The sequence below is a fragment of the Dipodomys merriami genome, unplaced genomic scaffold, assembly GCF_024711535.1.
Source record: "Dipodomys merriami isolate MVZ:Mamm:240054 unplaced genomic scaffold, mDipMer1.0.p SCAF_36, whole genome shotgun sequence".
Classification (NCBI taxonomy): Eukaryota; Metazoa; Chordata; class Mammalia; order Rodentia; family Heteromyidae; genus Dipodomys; species Dipodomys merriami.
The window spans coordinates 11800652-11818695 of record NW_027205159.1 but is presented as its reverse complement, the minus strand read 5'-3'; the positions used below and the strand labels follow the sequence as shown (position 1 = coordinate 11818695).

Sequence of the window (18044 nt, the reverse complement as noted above, 5' to 3'; positions counted from 1 at the left end):
AGGCGATCCTACCACAAAATATGTATCTTAGGTCATAGAGAATTTCACTTTTACAATGCAGGCAAGGAGCAACTGGAGAGTTCTGTTGCAGGTCACTGGACTTGTCTCCATTGTGTGGAATTGTTTGATCTGGAACAGACACCAAAAAGGCATTGAACACTTAAGATCATGAACACTCTCTTGAGGTCAAGATATAGAAATACATTTATGTCCATATATCTCCAGAACAGAAATACACATTTGAAATCAGTATTTCATAATAGTTCATCTAGTTAATAAGAACCAATCATACCATTAGACTTCCAAGGTATTGGATCTTGCAAATAGTAAATAATTATGAACATAAACTTCAACATCCAAGAAGAAAAATTAGATTTTATTACTTATACAAAAATGTTGTTGTGTTGCCAACAACTTTTCATAAGAGATACCATTTACCAAGTTAAGTCCTTCTAAATCATGAATTTCAAAACATTGCAGGACAAGTATTACTTTGATAAAATGCAGAGTAGATCAGCTATTCTGCATTTGTAACAAGTGCTAAGCAATGATGAGTATATGTCTCATTTCAGGAAAAAAAGGAAAAAGAATGTATATTTGTATACATTAAGTTAAATGTGTGTTATGTATTTATATTCAGTATGTGTGTTTGCCTGTGTATGTGCTTTTCAAGAGAGGTTTACAACTACTTGTCAAATGTTGAAAATGCTTAATATAATTTCTTCTTTTTATTTACCAAATTACAATGAAGATTTGTTGCCCTAATCTTAGAACCATTAAAAGCATCTGGAAATTCTTCCAAGTAAGCTCCGCCCCTTCAATCAACTGTTTCTGAGCTGGGAGTAGTGATGACAGCTGACTATCAGTCACCCAGCGTCAGCACCACGCTGGAAGCTCAGGGATCATTGACTTTTTCTTTTCTGGTGACCCACAAACTTACACAATGAGGAGACTCAGTGAGGATTAGAAATCAGAAGGGTGCCTCTCTGTATGTGGGTATGATGCTTGCCAGGACAGAGGTGAGAACTGAGAATACACTCTGAGGTAGTTCTGACTAGCATTCTACAGAATGCTACAAATGAGGATAAACTTTACAATAACTGTTCATAAGTGAATCAAAGGTTTCCCTTTTGTTAATATACATTCTAGTCATATAATTTGCCAATGAATGATCAAATCTGGAGCTCAGAGCATCTCAACCTCTGTTAGTTTCCCAGATGTATTTGAGAAAATCATGGTGAAACAGTTTACACCATTTGATGCAGATGCACACTAGATGTTGGCATTAGCCAGCATATCACTCAAATCCTAGGGAGTACGTAGTCATTGTTTAAAATTTAGGATTATAGAGATGGATGTAAAATAAAACTAAGCTATTAATGATGCCGTCATGCCATGATTTTTCAAATCAATTCATTAAGGCTGGCCAGATAGAGCTATGAATGCTCTGCCTATTGAACAAGGCTTAGTCTTGCACTTTTGGGCCCTATGGACACCATTACAGGGCTTGATCACACTCGACTGTCTTCAATAGACCCAGGGCCTGGGGCAAAGAAGGTGAGACACTAGTTTACAGAGTGCAGTACTGTAACTGGGGGAAGGTTAATCTAACCAAAGGACAGTGACCAAACTCTGCTAAGGGCTTGAAAGCAAAGCAGCATAAGGGGAACACATAGAGCAGAGGCAAGAAATGCACAACTGTACTTCCAGCTGGTGAACAGAAAGCACAACATTTGCTATAGTTGTGAACCAGGATCATATGCTTGAGGGAAGTATTTCAAGTTTCATTATAAATGGAATAAAATCACAAAAGACATTTCATTCTTATACTACCTGTTAGCTATAATATTACTTAAGACACAAAGAATTTTTTTCAATAAAAGCTTCATGGTTTATCTGAAGTCTGGTCTCTGTGCTACTATGATTGTTCTCCTGTACCATGATTGTAGATTGAATGAAGTCATATTGTCACTCAAACCTCATCTGTACTCATAATTTCTCATAGCTACAGTGATCAAAATATCTTCCTCCTAGACAAACTCAGATGATCTGCTCTGCAGTTCCCAGACCAGTAACCACTAAGGGTAGCTCACACAGCCTAAAAGGAAGTTTTAGTTCAGGGATGTATCACTGTGGGAGGCTCATGTGTATCTTGAAGGCAGTGATAAACTCCAATGTCCTCAGGCTCTACCTTGCTGACCCACTGCCAGTGAAACTGTCTGGAACACCAGAAAATCAGTTAGAAACTGTGTATATCAGGAGTTGTGGAGACAGGCCTGGCTTCTGCAGTTCTCAATTCAGATAAATGTTTCCATGGCTGTGCAGGAGGCTCTGACTAGACCTGCAGGAGATGGAGGCTGGATCTTCCAGAGTGACAGGCAGGGAGACTGGAGTCTGGGTCATTACAACATCTCCACTGGATCCTTTAATTAGAATAAGACAGAAGTGCAAGGTTATTCACAAACATAGACATCCTGATATTATTTGTATTTTGATATATATTGCCTGTTTTCACATTTCATATTGATTAATAATCTAAAAATATGACAGATTATAAATAGATATATTTCTAAAGTATAAAGAGGACTACAAGATTCACTGACTATATTTTTACCTAGCAGTTTTCACCCAAGCATAGTTTTAGCTCTATCTAGAATGATCCTCACTCTCTCACACCTAACGATCACGTTCCCAACATGGATAACAGGATCTACACAGACAAGGCACAACAGGACCCTTAGAGCTCATATTTCCACCCAATCTCATTCCTCATCTCCCTTTGCCCTTACCAGGGATCCAGAGCATTAAGAGCCCGAGGAGCTGAGAGAAGGACTTCATGTTTAAGAGTTAAATGGTAGAGCGCTTGCTTTGCATGCCTGAGGCCCTGTGTTCGATTCCTCAGCACCACATAAGCAAAAAGAAAAAAGCCAGAAATGGCACTGTGGCTCAAGTGGTAGAATGCTAGCCTTGAGCTGAAGAGATGAGGGACAGCACCCAGGTCCAGAGTTCAGGCCCCATGACCGGAACCCCCCCCAAAAAAAAAACGAGTTAAATGAGGAGTCTTGACAGGTGAAGGCAAGTTCAGATCTTAGAAAGGAAGGTCCTCCTTAGGGAGCAATATGCAAATCTCTAGGTGGGTGCAAAAGTGTGGAAAGAGCCAAGGGGAAGGTAAGGCCTGCTCTTCTGAGAAAAATGATACCAAATATGCTCTGTGTTTGGGGACAACCAATAAAATCCTTTATTCCTGTACCACTGGGAAGAAAGACCCCACTGTGAAAGAAATAATATAAACATGGCTCTGACACCGTAAAACATCATCAGAGACCAAAAATATGCAGGTTCATGTCAAGGATATTCTGTAGGAAAGGAATGAGCACAATTCCCAGCTCGCCTTAAACTTGTACAGAAGGTCTAGAGAGAAACATTGTATCCACCAGCAGCAGCAAGGATCCTCAAGGGAGATGAATAGTTTAGCTAGATGAAGTGACATCTTATGCCCATAGTTACTAAGTTATGTGTTCAGGAATCTCAGCTACCAGTGTTAGAACTTCTGTTTCCAAAGGAAATGTAGAATAAAGAATTGACAGGAGGAAGAAAATTTTCTGCTACTAGTAGTGATCTAAATGCATTTATTTATAAGGTTAAAGGACAATGCCCTCATTCTGACAGAAGCATATAATTCCAATGTAGATAGATGGATGGATAGATAGATAGATAGATACATACATACATACATACAAACATACATAGATGTGTGTACAGATATATATATATATCTGTATATGTATGTATATATATATATGTATATCACATTTTCTTGATCCATTCACCTATTGAGGAGCATCTTAGCTATGGTGAATAGTGCTGCAAGGAATACAGTTGTGCTGGAAACATTAATGTGGCCTTGTTTGTGGTCACTTGAGTAAATTCCCAGAAGTGGGATTGCTGGATTTTAGGGAGTTCTTTGTTTAATCTTTTGAGAAACCTCCATACTGCTTTCCATAGTGGTTGAATCGTGTTATGTTCCCACCATCAAAGTAGTATTTGGTCTCATCCCTGCCAACATCTATTACTATTTGTTTTCTTAATAATGGCCATTGTAACTGGGGTGAGGTGGAATCTCAATGTGGTTGTGAATTTCATCACTCTTATGGCCAAAGATGTTGAACATTTCTTCAGGTGACTATTGGCCATTCTTATTTTCTCTCCAGAAGAGACTCTTAATTCTTTAGCCCAATGATTAATGGGCTTGTTATTTCTTTGAGGATTATTTTGGAGGGGTGTTTATTCAGCTTTAGGTATATTTTTGATATGAGGCCTTACCTGTTGTATAGCTACTGTATATCTTCTCCCGGTCTGTGAGCTTTCTATTTATCTTGCTGGCTATGGCATTTACCATGCAGAAGCTCTGCAACTGAATGTGATACCATTTATCTGTCCATTCTTTGATTGGTTGTGTTTCTCGATCTTTATTTAGAAAGTTTTCACCTGGGTAAAGGAGCCCTAGAAATTCCTTTGCAAGAAAATGTAAAGACTTAGAATAAACCATATTAAGTGAAGTAAACAGACCCAAAGAAACATAGGCTCCATAGTTTCCTTCATTTGTAATAATTAGTATATGTCTAGTATAGTTCTTGCAAAGGATCACAATAGATCAATAGCTATGTACATACCACCATATAAAATGATGCTAATCCAAATGAGCTCCAAGATATAGAAACAAGAGGTCTTTTTTGATGACTTTGTTGTGGTCTATATACTGTATCAAGTTCCTTCTTTTTATTATAAATTTTTTAAATTTCCCTTTGGCTTATCCCCTGTAGTCACTGTTTATATTCTGGAACCATGCATCTTTTATATACATTTCTATGACTTGAGAAGAGAAGTAGAATAACAAAATGGTGCAACAAGAACAAAGGGTGACGAATGCATCAGTGATACTCACAGGACACTATGTTGGAAATGAACTTCATAACTTCAGGGTAGGTGGGTTGGGTGGAGGGATAGTAAGAGCTGAAGGAATGAGTAACAATATTTGACAAGAAATGTTCTCATTACCCTGCTTACGTAACTGTAACCCTTCTGTGCAGTACCTTTACAACAAAATAAAATTATAAAGGATAAAATAAAAACGTTATAAAGTTTTACTTCAAAGTGTGACTATATATTCAATGTAATGAGTTTTAAAATCCATTAACTATAACTGTCTATCCTGTTAATCTTCCACACTGTATTTGCACAACAAATTGCTCACAGAATTCCTTAAATCTTCCCTCTAGAAAATAAAGAGAAAAAGTGATCAAGATGTATTCCAGACCTATACCATTATGTTTTAACCCCCCTTTTTTAAAGTATGTAAAGACAAATATAGGTATATAATTCTGATTATCTTAAATTAACATAAAATCTTTTAATGTCTCCATTCCCAATCTAAATTAACCAATCTCTGCTTATTTGTCACGGAAAGTTCAGTCTCTACTTCTTGTCTCCAAGGATTCTTCTCTCTCATGTGGCAGAACATCACATGGTAAGAAGGAACACGTGGAGAAGGAAGTTGTGCTGATGCTCCAGAAGACCCCACATGGTCATCTGAAGAGCCTCCTGTGGGAAGTGATTAATTCATTGGAGATCCTGTTCTCAGAAGGGCTGTATCTCCTCTCATGGAGTAAGTCAGTTCTCACAGTAGTTGCTTGTTATAAACTATATGTTTAAACTCTTTTAATTGCAGCTTGTTTTTATTTTTTTGTTTTTCTGTTTATGTGGTCATGGGGCTTGAACTCTGGGCTGGGGCACTCTCCCTTATCTCTTCAGCTCAGGGAATATTCTCTAGCACTTGGGCTACAGTGCCACTTCCAGTTTTCTGGTGGTTTATTGGAGATAAGACTCTTATGTTCTTCCTGCCCAGGCTGGCTTTAAACCTCAAACCTCAGATCTCAGCTTCCTGAGTAGCTAGGATTTCAGGAGTGAGCCCCCAGTGCCCAGCTACTACTTGTTCTCTTTACATTAATATACCATAATGTTCGACCGACAGGACAGGCCTCACCTGAGTAGAGGCAGATGAGTCTACTGCATCTAGAATTTTCTATATCTAAAACTGAGTTGAACATTATTCAGAGCTTAGGTCAATTGACTGATAGAGGCTTCCTTCTTGTTCCTTTCCTATTTCTGTTTATCTTTTCTTTTCACTGTCTCCAAACAACTTCTTTTTTAAAAAAATTTTTTTATTGTAAAAATACTGTACAGAGGGGTTACAATCACATAAACAAGGTAATGAGTACATTTATTTTTTTTTTTTTTGGTGTTGCTAAGAATTTTATTCTCTGTGATTGTCAATATGGCAAAAGTTGCATGGAGGGAATGGGGGCGCGGGGGTGGAGGGGGTGAAAAATTAAGCAGGGCAGCAAATCTTCCAACCTTGTTTACAAATAACTTCAGCAAAATTAATTAAGAACCTCAGCACATGATTATGAATATTATAGGGATTAGATACTTGGGATTAGTTCACTTAGGGTTGCTCTGTTCTGTGTAGAAATCTCAACAATAAAGGAATTCTACAGTTCATGACATTTGGAAAGTACTCCAATTGTTTTTATCTGCCTAGAATCTTTCTACTAACAGCATCCAAACCCTACCCCCAGTTTGTGTGATATATGTGGTGTGAACCCCACCTCTCAGAACTATATGAGCATAGATCACAAATCAGCCAATCATCACATTCCACTCCTCCAAACTGAGCGATTGGTCAAGGAATGAGAAAATGACATCAATAATTCCAGTGAGAGTTAGCTCTGGGACTTAGGCTATCGCCACTGGAAGTAGGAGCGTAAACTTGTTCGACCACTTTGGAAAGCAGTATGGAGGTTACTCAAAAGACTCCACATAGAGCTCCCCTATAACCCAGCAATCCCACTTTTGAGCATTTACTCGAATGATCACAAACAAGACCATACTAACACTACCAGCACAGCTATGTTTATTGCAGCATTATTTACTATAGCTAAGATATGGAACCAACCCAGACGTCCCTCAGTAGATGAATGGATCAAGAAAATGTGGTATGTATACAGAATGGAATTCTATGCCTCCATCAGAAAGAATGACATTGCCCCATTTGTTAGGAAATGGAAAGACATGGAAAAAAGTGAAGTAACCCAGGCCCAAAGAAACATACGTTCCAGGGTTTCCCTTATTTGCAATAACTAGTGTATGTCTGAGACTGTTAGGTTTTTCCTCAGAGGTAGCCGAGTAAGAACAGCAGCACACACATGGTATTCAGGTAAGGGGTAGGTTTATTCAGTAGACCTGCTGGGACCAGGCAAGGTTGGCACTCCACGTGGCTGGGAAAAGCCTGGGAATGAGAGAGAGCTGGGAAAGAGAGGAAAGAGAGAGGAAAGAGCTAGAAAAGAGCAGAGAGAGCTAGAAAAGAACATCAAGAGGATGAGTACATTTCTTATCAAGCATTGTTGACTCCTCCGTTGTTTTTCCCCTACTATCCCTTCCTTCCCATCTCCACAAGTGTACTCTCCCATCTCCTAACACATCCCCACCCCACGCCTGCCTAAATTGTAAAGTTTATTTTTCCACAAAGCATCTTGTACATTGTTGCAATGGATCAACCTGTATCCCTATTTAAACAAAATGTTTTTTTCCTTCCACTCCACAAAATATACCATCATCAAATACAGTGAAAACTGCTTCTTGGCCGGGTGCCGGTGACTCAAGCCTAAAATCCTAGCTACTCAGGAAACGAGATCTGAGAATCACAGATCAAAGCCAGCCTGGGAAGGAAAGTCTGGGAGATTCTAATCTCCAATAAAAACCACTAGAAAACTGGAAGTGGCATTGTAGCTCAAGTGGGAGAGTGCTCACCTTGAGCTCAAGAGCTGAGGGTCAGAGCTCAGGCCCAGAGTACAAGCCCCAAGACCGACCAACACAGGCCTGCAAGGGGAGAGCTTTGTGGGCTGTAGGCTCAGCTGAGTGGGGTCTCAGAAGATATGCTCTGCTCGGTATCCTCAGAGCCATTGGCAGCTGAATGAAATATGTTACAAATCAGACCATGGCTGTAACAGGGATTGGGTAAATTTGCTATTTATGTTTTCCTACTGGATATTATATAAAAAATTCATATATATATGTATATATGTATTCACATACATATCTGTGTGTATATGCATATATCTGGTAACTCATGGATGTATCTCTCAATGAACTAGAAATTTTCCATTTTAATCAAGAAATCTGCTTTATGTTTCAAGACTTGATGATGAATTTTTTATAATCTAAAAACAAAATCTTTTCTAAAGCTCTGTTGCCTTGCTTTTAAAAACTTGGTTTGATATACCTAAAATGGCTCTTTCTTTCTGGTGGCTGCAAATTCTTAGCACAATGTAAGTGAAACATGAGTATAGATCAGTGATTTCTAAAGTCAGAAGAGTCGTTGGTGTTTAACTGGTGACAGAGACTCATAGTCTTTTGTGTCCAAGGTGAATTCCAACCCTAATCGTAAGATCTCAGCCTCCTGTGTGGCTAGTATTATATGCATTACCCCAATAAAGCAGTTTTCATAAGTTGTGTGTCGGAGATGTGATTCATATAGGTACAGAAATGATAAATTACAATGTGCTTAAGGTTGGGGTTGAGAAACTACAGCCACCCAGGTTGCAAAGAACATCTTCAACCTGGGGAATTACAGACAGTGAAGCCAAAGTGAAGCAAAGAAGGTCCCTACATAGAGAGTAGCATGTGGACATACTTTATCCCATTGTGTAGATTGTCAGACCAGAGTTGGATGAACAGGATGATCCAATGGAACTTACCACTAGAAGTCCAAGAAGATGATGTGCAAAGATAACACTGCTCTTTCAAAGCCAATAGACTATGAGTAACTCATTACCCAATCAGTGTTTTCTTCAGTACCATTTCCTACCAGAACTCCATCTGAGTCTTGATTTGATGACCTCCGTCTATTAAAAAATTAATGTTCTCTGCACCACATGCTCATATAATTCTTCTACAATGCTCCTTTTCCCGACTTTGATGATGATTTAGAAGCTTCCCTAAAAGTTATGCCCACCTCTTTCACTGTTCTGAAATATCACTTCTAATCTTATCACATGGTCCCTTGAAGAATTCCTACTGCCATTGCTGGGAGGGATCTGGTGTCTCTTACATGCACTGCAGGACAAAGCTGGTACTAAAGAAAACCAGAAGAAGGCAGCTGGCTGCTATAGTTGTGAAGGCCATCTGGTAAATTCAAGGGGCATAAAAATAGGATGAGGAAGAGAGACCCCAAGAGTATCTATTTGAGTGTGGTTAAAATCAGCCAGGCTCTGGGAATAACACATTACATTTTCCAGATCCACACTCCAGGGCTGCTTTCAGCATGTGTGGACATGTGGCATCGGACTTGTGAATCTGAAATCTGCACAGACTTCAGGTACTGAAATACATGGAAGACTTGGAATACTAGGCTCATATCAGAGCTGCTGGTAGGCTTACACTGCCCTGAGGTGTGAGGAATGTAGCCACCGGGCTGAGAGATGAGGCTGAAAACCAAGGAAAGAGATGGTGACCAAGGAGGACATGAAAACATTTCTGAGGATCTTCCTGGAAGGAGAAAGAGCATACAGGAAAGAAAGGTGTTAATGGTCTGGGCCATGGACCTGAGTGAGGACTGGGTCCAAGGAAAAAGTCTATTCCTCTCAGAACAGAGAGGAGCACTTCACAAATGAATGTAGAATTTATATATCTACTGTTTATATATAGTAAATTAACTATTAAACTAAAACAATAATTAATATAATTCTAATTGTCTAACTCAGCACTTTAAAATTCTGACACTGAAAAAAAATGCTAGGAACAATGAGCAGTTATATTTCTATTCTGGTATCATGAAGCTCAGGACACCATCTGTGCCTTTAAGGACAATCAGTGGCCTGATCATTGCAGAGGACACTTGGGAACTGCTGGGGACAGCACTGACACGGCAGCCCCCTCTCACCTCCCACAGCTGGACAGCGTGTGTGCACATGTTCCCTTCAGGGCTGCATATCTGCAGAGTCCACCCTCCTTCCCTCACCTTTCTGACCTGCCCTTAATGACTTCACTACAAGAAACCCTGTGTGTCATCCTTGTCAGGTTAGATTACAGTTTACAAACTGGACGTGGGGAGACACAATCCCCTCTGTAAACATAGTCCTACATGCCATGTGTGCCATGAAAACCTGAGATGGAGCTCCCTGGCTTCAAGCTCCTATGGACAAGGTTAGGTTTCGAGTTTTTCTTTGTGACATTTGTTTGCCATCTAGTGGCATTTTTATGACCTAGCAGCTGACAAGATTTTCATTTGGAGTTTTAGATTCTTTGTTAATAGTTGTGCAGATTCATAGGAGTTTTATATGCATAATCATGGCACTTTACTTATTTTATTGTTGGATAAATTATAATTGTCATATATTAACAACATGAGGTTAGTTTGTGATGAGAATCCCTACCTGAATGCAGCTTATTTTGAAAAAAATCACCACCTCCTTTCTATTGCTATACTATTCCTCTCCCACTCCCACCATTTTTCATACTGTGTAAAGGAACTTCATAACTCAAATGCACATGTGAGTGTATATATATGTATATCTATTTATTTATATACCAATGCATCTTCTACACTTAGTGTGCTTTTGTCCCTTTCTTTCACCCTTACCTGTTTCCCTTCAGATATTTTCCATTTTGGCATTCATGTTTTATTATTATTATTATTATCAATGCCATCATTACCATCACCACCATCATCACTACCATCATTTAAGTCTAGAAGCCACAAGTAAGTAAGACCAAACAGTATTTTGTTTTTGCATTCTGACCTATGTTACTCAATATGATGATCTAGTACCTTTCATTTCTTTGCGATTTACATGATTTCATTGTTCATCTCCCTCTGTCCTTATCAGTGAGCCAGAGCATTAGCAGCCCAGGAGCTTACTAAAAGAATTCTCTTTTAAGAGTCCTGATAGGACAAGACAAGGACAAACTGAGCGTTCATCTCAGACTCAAATAGGAAAGTCCTCCTTAGGGAGCAGTATGCAAATTAGCAGGTGGGTGCAGCAGTGTAAAGGGAGCACAAGACAGGCAAAGGCCTCTTGTGTGACGAACTGCAAATTATTTCCAACTGGATGCTATGTTTCAGAGGCTCAGAAGGACAGATTTGTTTTTTTTTATAAGACACCAGAAGCATTATCTGGTTGGTGCTCCTGAGGCTGATGGAAGACAGACAGACAAGATTGAGAGGGTTGTCAGTGAGCCCCTCTACCAAATCCCCCAATGACGTTCAGAGCCTAGCTGTGGCTGAGATGCACTGTCAGCAGGCAGAGGCACCAGCAGTAGTAGCTGGGTCAGTCCAGACTCTCAAATTTGCTCCCTCCACCCCCAGGGAGGTTTATATTTGGTCTTGCATCACAGTGGAAGTTGAACTATTTATTACTCAGTAGTAAGTTGCAATGTCTTCAAACTGCAGGCTGCTGGTAGTAAAAGTAGACCCTCTTCCCCATGCATTGCAACTAAATCTGGATGTCGCCGCAGACTGTAAATTGGATGACTAATAAATCAAGAGTTTAGGCGCATCATCTCGTTTCTGGTGATGCCACTGTGAATCACGACTAATCCCTGATTGAGTCTGCAAGTGATGGAGACTGTCTCCTACAGATGCACACAGAGAGGATGGACACTGGGAAATGGGGATGTCACATCAGCACCTAATATTGAAAACATAAACCAAATATCCACAGAATCAATTATGTTCTGGGAGTTTCAATGAGGAGTAAGGCATCTCTGTTAACCCTGGGCTCAATCAATCCCTAGTCTTGTCCTTCTTTATCTTTGGGTCAAAGCATCAGGATCCCCTGAGCTGAATAGAGGCCCTTACTAATCCTGTGTGCTGACTGGGATTGATTGATGCGCAGGGTGTGAGCAGACCATGAAGAAGGGTTCAGGCACTTGGCTGTGCGGGAGCACATGCAAATGCACAGGCGCTGGGCACAGCTTCAGGACCTGGGCATGATCCCTGAGCTTTCTTGCATGAGGCCCATGATCTATGCATTCTAATTCTTGGTTCCAGTGGAGTGGAGAGAGTGGACATCATTGTCTCATTCCTGAATTTAGAGAAAATGGACTTGGTATGATGTAAATGGCCATTTAGTATAATGCTGGCTGTGGTTTGCCATATACAGCCTTTATTGTATTAAGGGATGTTCTGTAGAGTCCTAGTTTTTCCAGAGCTCTCATCATAAAGGGGTGTTGGATCTTGTCAAATTCTTTGTCTGCATCTATTGAGATAATTGTGTGGTTCTTATTCTTGCTCTTGTTTAATTTTATTAATTTGCATATATTGAACTAGCTGTGCATCCCTAAAATGAATCCTGTTTGATGAAAGTATATGATTTTTTTATGAGTTGTTGAAGTCAATTGGCCAAGATTTTGTTGAGAAGTTTTGCGACCATATTCAGCAAAGAAATGGGTCTATCGTTCTATTTCTTTGATGAGTCACAGCCTGGTTTTGGGTGAGGGTTATACTGGCTTCATAAAAAGAGTGTGATAGTGAATTTTTGCTTTCAGTTTATTTGAAGAGAATGTTGAGATTCCACATCACCCCAGTTAGAATAGCTATAATCAAGAAATCTAGTAACAACAAATGCTGGAGGGGATGTGGACAGAAGGGAACCCTACTGCATTGTTGTGGGAGTGTAAACTTGTTCAACCACTTTGGAAAGCAATATGGAGGTTCCTCAAAAGACTCCACATAGAGCTTCACTATGACTCAACAATCCCACTTTTGAGCATTTACCCAAACAATCACAAACAAGGTCATACGAAAGCTACCAGAACAACCATGCTTATCACAGCATTATTTACCATAGTTAGGATATGGAGCCAATCCCGATGTCCCTCAATAGATGAATGGATCAAGAAAATGTGGTACATGTATGCAATAAAATTCTATGCCTCCATCAGAAAGAATGACATTGCCCTATTTGTGAGGAAATTGAAAGGCTTGAAAAAATTATATTAAATTAAGTAATCCAGGCAAAAAGAAACATAGGTCCCATGGCATGTGGAGGGCTTAAGCTGTAAAGGAAAATCTACCACTATTCATGCATGACATGGTGCAGATGGGGAGAACCAGTGGTTCCCCCTGCGGTAGTTGTTTCTTTTTTTTAAATTGTGAAAATACCATACAGAGGGGTTAAAATTACATCGTCAAGGTAATGAGTACATTCCTTATCAAGCATTGTTACCTCCTGCTTTGTTTCCCTTAACATCTCTTCCCATCTCCTCCACCACCCCCATCGCCACCCCTCACCACACCCTGCGCCAAAGTTGTAAAGTTTGTTTTTTGACATAGTATCTTATACATCTCATTTTTGCAGTGGGTCCACCTGTATCCCTACTTAAACAAGTTGTTTTTTTCCCTTCCCCTCCACAAAATATACCAACATCAAATACAGTGAACACAGGGATAATACCATGGGAGAGGGACCTTACAAAGCAAGAAAGAAATTTCTCATACAGATGTTAGAAGCAATAGCAAGAAAGAAAAAAACATTTGAGTCCTTATCTTGGGGTTCATTTTGCCTAATATCAACTTACCTGACCATTTCTGCTTGTCTCAGACATATACTAGTTATTGCAAATAAAGGAAACCATGGGACCTATGTTTTGGGGCCTGGCTTACTTCACTTAATGTATTTTATGATATATATTAATATATTTTTCCAAGTCTTTCCATTTCCTAAAAAATGGGCAATGTCATTCTTTCAGATGGAGGCATAGAATTCCATTGTGCAAATATACCACATTTTCTTAATCCATTCATTTACTGAGAGGCATCTGGGTTGGTTCCATATTTTAGCTATGGTAAATAGTGCTGCAATAAACATAGTTGTGCTGGTAGTTTTAGTTTGGTCTAGTTTGTGCTCATTTGGGTAAATGCCCCAAAGTGGGACTTCTGGGTCATAGGATAGCTCTATGTGGAGTCTTTTGAGGAACCTCCATACTGCTTTCCAAAGTGGTTGAACAAGTTTACACTCCCAGCAACAGTGCAGTAGGGTTCCATTCTGTCCACATCCCCTCAAGCATCTGCTTTTATTAGAGTTTTTGGTGATAGCCATTCTAACTGGGGTGAGGGGAATCTCAATGTTGTTTTGATTTGCATTTCTTTTATGTCTATTGGCCATTTAGTCCCAATGACTTACAAGGCTACTAGTGTTGACTTCCTGAAGCCAATGTGCTGGGAAAGTATTATAATTAGAAGAAAAGGAGCCTGTTACTCTCTGTGTGAATTCATCACTGTTCTGAGTTACAGATGTTAAGTTCACTCAGTGCCAATGGACTTATCATGGGATGTGGATTTGTTCACAAACTATTGAGAAGTTTAAGGCAAAGGGTCTAGAAACTCAGTTTTAAGGGTGCAGTTGTACATGGAGCTGTAGGGGGAAACCTTGCTCTATACTCATTTGCCTCCTGCAGCGAAGAGCTGCCACTCTCTTCCTACCCCAAGAATATGGCACCCAGATACCAGTGTTCTGAACCCACTTCCTGGCCTGCAGCTCTCCTGCCTTATTCACACCACATTTCATCCTCCTGAGGCTAAGTAGATGAGTTGGGTATGTTATTCTACACCCTCTGCTTACAAACTTATTTTCCCACACTTATACACCCTCTTTAAAAAAAATCTACCTCACCATATTGTTATCTAACAAATTGCCAAAGTTTCCAGTACAAATAATAGCCATCCCTCTCAACCCAGAGATGGTGATGCCAAATGCTCTCAGTACAACATCCATCTTATATTATTGGTCAAAGTTAGTTAGAACATTTTTTTGGGGGGGGATCCGGTCATGGGGCCTGAACTCTGGGCCTGGGTACTGTCCCTCAACTCTTCAGCTCAAGGTTAGCGCTCTACCACTTGAGCCACAGCGCCACTTCTAGCTTTTTCCTTTTTGCTTATATGGTGCTGAGGAATTGAACCCACGGCCTCAGGCATGCAAGGCAAGCGCTCTACCACTGAGCCACCTTCCCAGCCCCAGTTAGAACATTTTATAAAGATGTTTCCTTAGCTTTAATGGCTGTGACAAGACCTTAATAAAAGCAACTTGAAGGGAAGAATTCTTTATTTCAATCTTAGATTAGTAATTTTACTCTGCTATGTGGGCAGAGTATAGTGGAGCTCATATCATGTCACCCAAGAAGCAGAGTAAATGTTCTACTTTCTCCTCCTCGCTCTTTTATTCCACAAGAGACTGCATCCTATTGAAAGGAGCTGTGGACTATGAGGTGGATCTTCCTCTCTCAGTCAATTCTCTCTAGAGAGTTTCTCACAGACAGGTTCAGAAATAACCTATCCTACCCATTTGTCAATGCAGAAGAACTACTGCAAAAGGTGTTCCAATGTTTTCTTGAACTTTTCATAAAAATGGGAAGTGTAGAAATAACATTGTTTAGCAATATATAGGTTAGTAATATATAGGTTTCCTCAAAAGTCTCCATGCTCTGCATTCTTACATTTCTGTCTTTAGCACAGGCTCTGCACAAACTAAGCTGCCTTTCATCAGATGCCTCATAATTTTTGTTTGTGTATGTGTGTTTGTGTGTGTATATCTGCACATGATGCATCTTTCTCTTCATATTTATAAATATACACACATATAAATAAATAAATAAACAATAAATAAATAAATAAATCTATATGCATATTTTAAAACATATTACCCATAGGGACATATGCCACTCATTTTTTAACTGTGAACTTAATGATATTTGATAAGTCTTCATTGTACATATAAAGTCACATTTTCTTGCTCCATTTATATATTACCATACATTACTATTACATTGTATATTTCTGTAATATGGGTATTAGTACTAACTATTCCTTGGATGTTTCCATAAATAAATTAAATGAATTTTATTTATTCATATATTTTGTAGATTTTTTATTTCTCCTGTTTCTGATTGTTTTGTAAACATCTGTTGTGAAGCAATTGATTTTTGACAAAAATAGTGTGCAATGAACCACTCGAAAACTTTTGGCATACAACCCAAGTACTTATATTCATCAGAAATTCATACTTTTTTGGTCACTCATGTAACTTGAAGTCAGGGCTAGCATTCTCCACTTTGAGCCACATGACCACTTCTTGTTTTCCAGTGATAATTGGAGATAAGTGTCTCATGGACTTTCCTGCTGATATCCTCAGATATCAGCCTTCTGAGTAGCTAGGATTTACAGGTATGAGCCACCTGCTCAAGACTATTCACACTCTTAATGACTGTTGATCTGACTGGAACTCTTGTGTTGCAGGTCAATCAGTTTTCTTCTGATATGGATTTTGTTAGATCTTTTTTAGTGGCCAAAGAGTCACTTCTAGCGTTCTAAGCAACATCTAGACAATGAAATGTACTCTATTAACTTTTGTACCTAAAATTGTACTCTGGTTCTCCAAATGCAATAAGCTGAAAGTAACTGGAACAAAGCACAAAAGATATGAAGCAGAAAAATGAAGTGGAAAGCTGTATTTACTTGCTGATGAAATTTATGCAAAAAGTACTTAAAAATCTCAAAATAAAAATTTTGAAATAAGTTTGAAGTGTCCCTGTGCACATGGTGAATATCTGTTCAAGATGAAAAGAAACCTGAATAAAGGCAGAGTATTTCCATGTTTATAGTCTGCAATGTCATTTTAATATTTCAATCATCATCCCAGTGCCAGTATTGCACATCTATAATTACACTTATTCCAAAGATTGAGACAAAGATGCTCGCTGCTCCAGATTAGCCTGGGCAGGATTCCTGTCCTATGATTCTAGGACAGTTCTTACAAGAGGAAGCATGAAGAAAGCAGCTGGGACAGCCCAGGCTCACACTTCTGCTTCTTGGAGGTTTATGTTATAGCTTGTATCACTGTGGGTGGGATATAATGTTGTTGACAGTAATAAGTGGCAATGTCTTCAGGTTGCAGGCTACTGATGGTGAGAGTATATTCTGTCCCAGATCCACTGCCACTAAATCTGGAGGGGATCCCGGATTGTAAATTGTTTGCACCATAGATCAGGAGCTTTGGAGCTCCCCCTGGTTTCTGCTGGTACCAGTTTAAGGCATTGCTAATGCCCTGACTGGCCCGGCAAGTGATGGAGACTCTGTCTCCAGGAGACACAGACAAAGTGGATGGAGACTGGGTCATCTGGATGTCACATCTGGTACCTGCCATTGGAAAAGTAATAAGTATACAAAGAATCAAGCATGTTATAAGAAAGCTTCATAAACAGCCACGCATCACTGACTACAGGAGACTGAAGAGACCCTCAGCGTACTCTTTCCTTACCTGTAATCCAGAGCAGCAGGAGCCCCAGGAACTGAGCAGGGGCCTTCATGTCCATGCTGTGTGCTGACAAGGACTGACTCCTGCTCAGGGTATGAGCAGCTTTCAAGAACTGCTCAGGGCAGTGGGCCGTGCTCTGGGCACATGCAAATCAGTAGGGGTTGGAAGGGGCCAGCGCAGCTGCACCAGCATGCCAGATTTTGGTATCTCAGCCCAGACATGATGTCCCAGATACAAAAAAACATACAGGCTAGCAATGTTGTGCCTGAAGAGAATGTTTCTCTCTGGGGTTCAGGGGACAAAATTCCTCTCTGGTTAACTACAATGAACTTTAATTTATACATGAGTCATGACACACTTTTCATGATAACATTTTATCTAAATCAATTTTTCAAGGAAAAATGGTTCTAAAATGTAGAATTAATAATTTAGATCAGATTTTCTAAGTCTTTGGTTTCCTTGAACCCATTTGTTAATCATGGACACAATTACTCAATTACTCAAGCTACATGGGTATGTAGGTTGACAGAGAGATTGACAGTTAAATAAATAACTGATAGACAAGTATCAACTAATACTTAATGAAAGACTATGAAAAGTATGAAATTAAAGTATGTGCAGTATTGTGCTATGGTGTACAATGTTCAGGCTAGTCATTGGGTTTTGCTATCAACT

At 39.5% G+C, this 18044-nt stretch overlaps 1 gene segment (V, D, J or C); it reads right to left on the bottom strand.

Annotated features, from left to right (window-relative positions):
• Window positions 1-2292: 2292 nt before the first annotated feature.
• On the bottom strand, window positions 2293-17460 carry LOC138804257 (immunoglobulin kappa variable 1-39-like). The segment is given in 4 exon segments: window positions 2293-2423; window positions 4324-4513; window positions 16953-17251; window positions 17373-17460. Coding segments are annotated over 4 exon segments (675 nt in total).
• Between the last annotated feature and the right edge of the window lie 584 nt (window positions 17461-18044).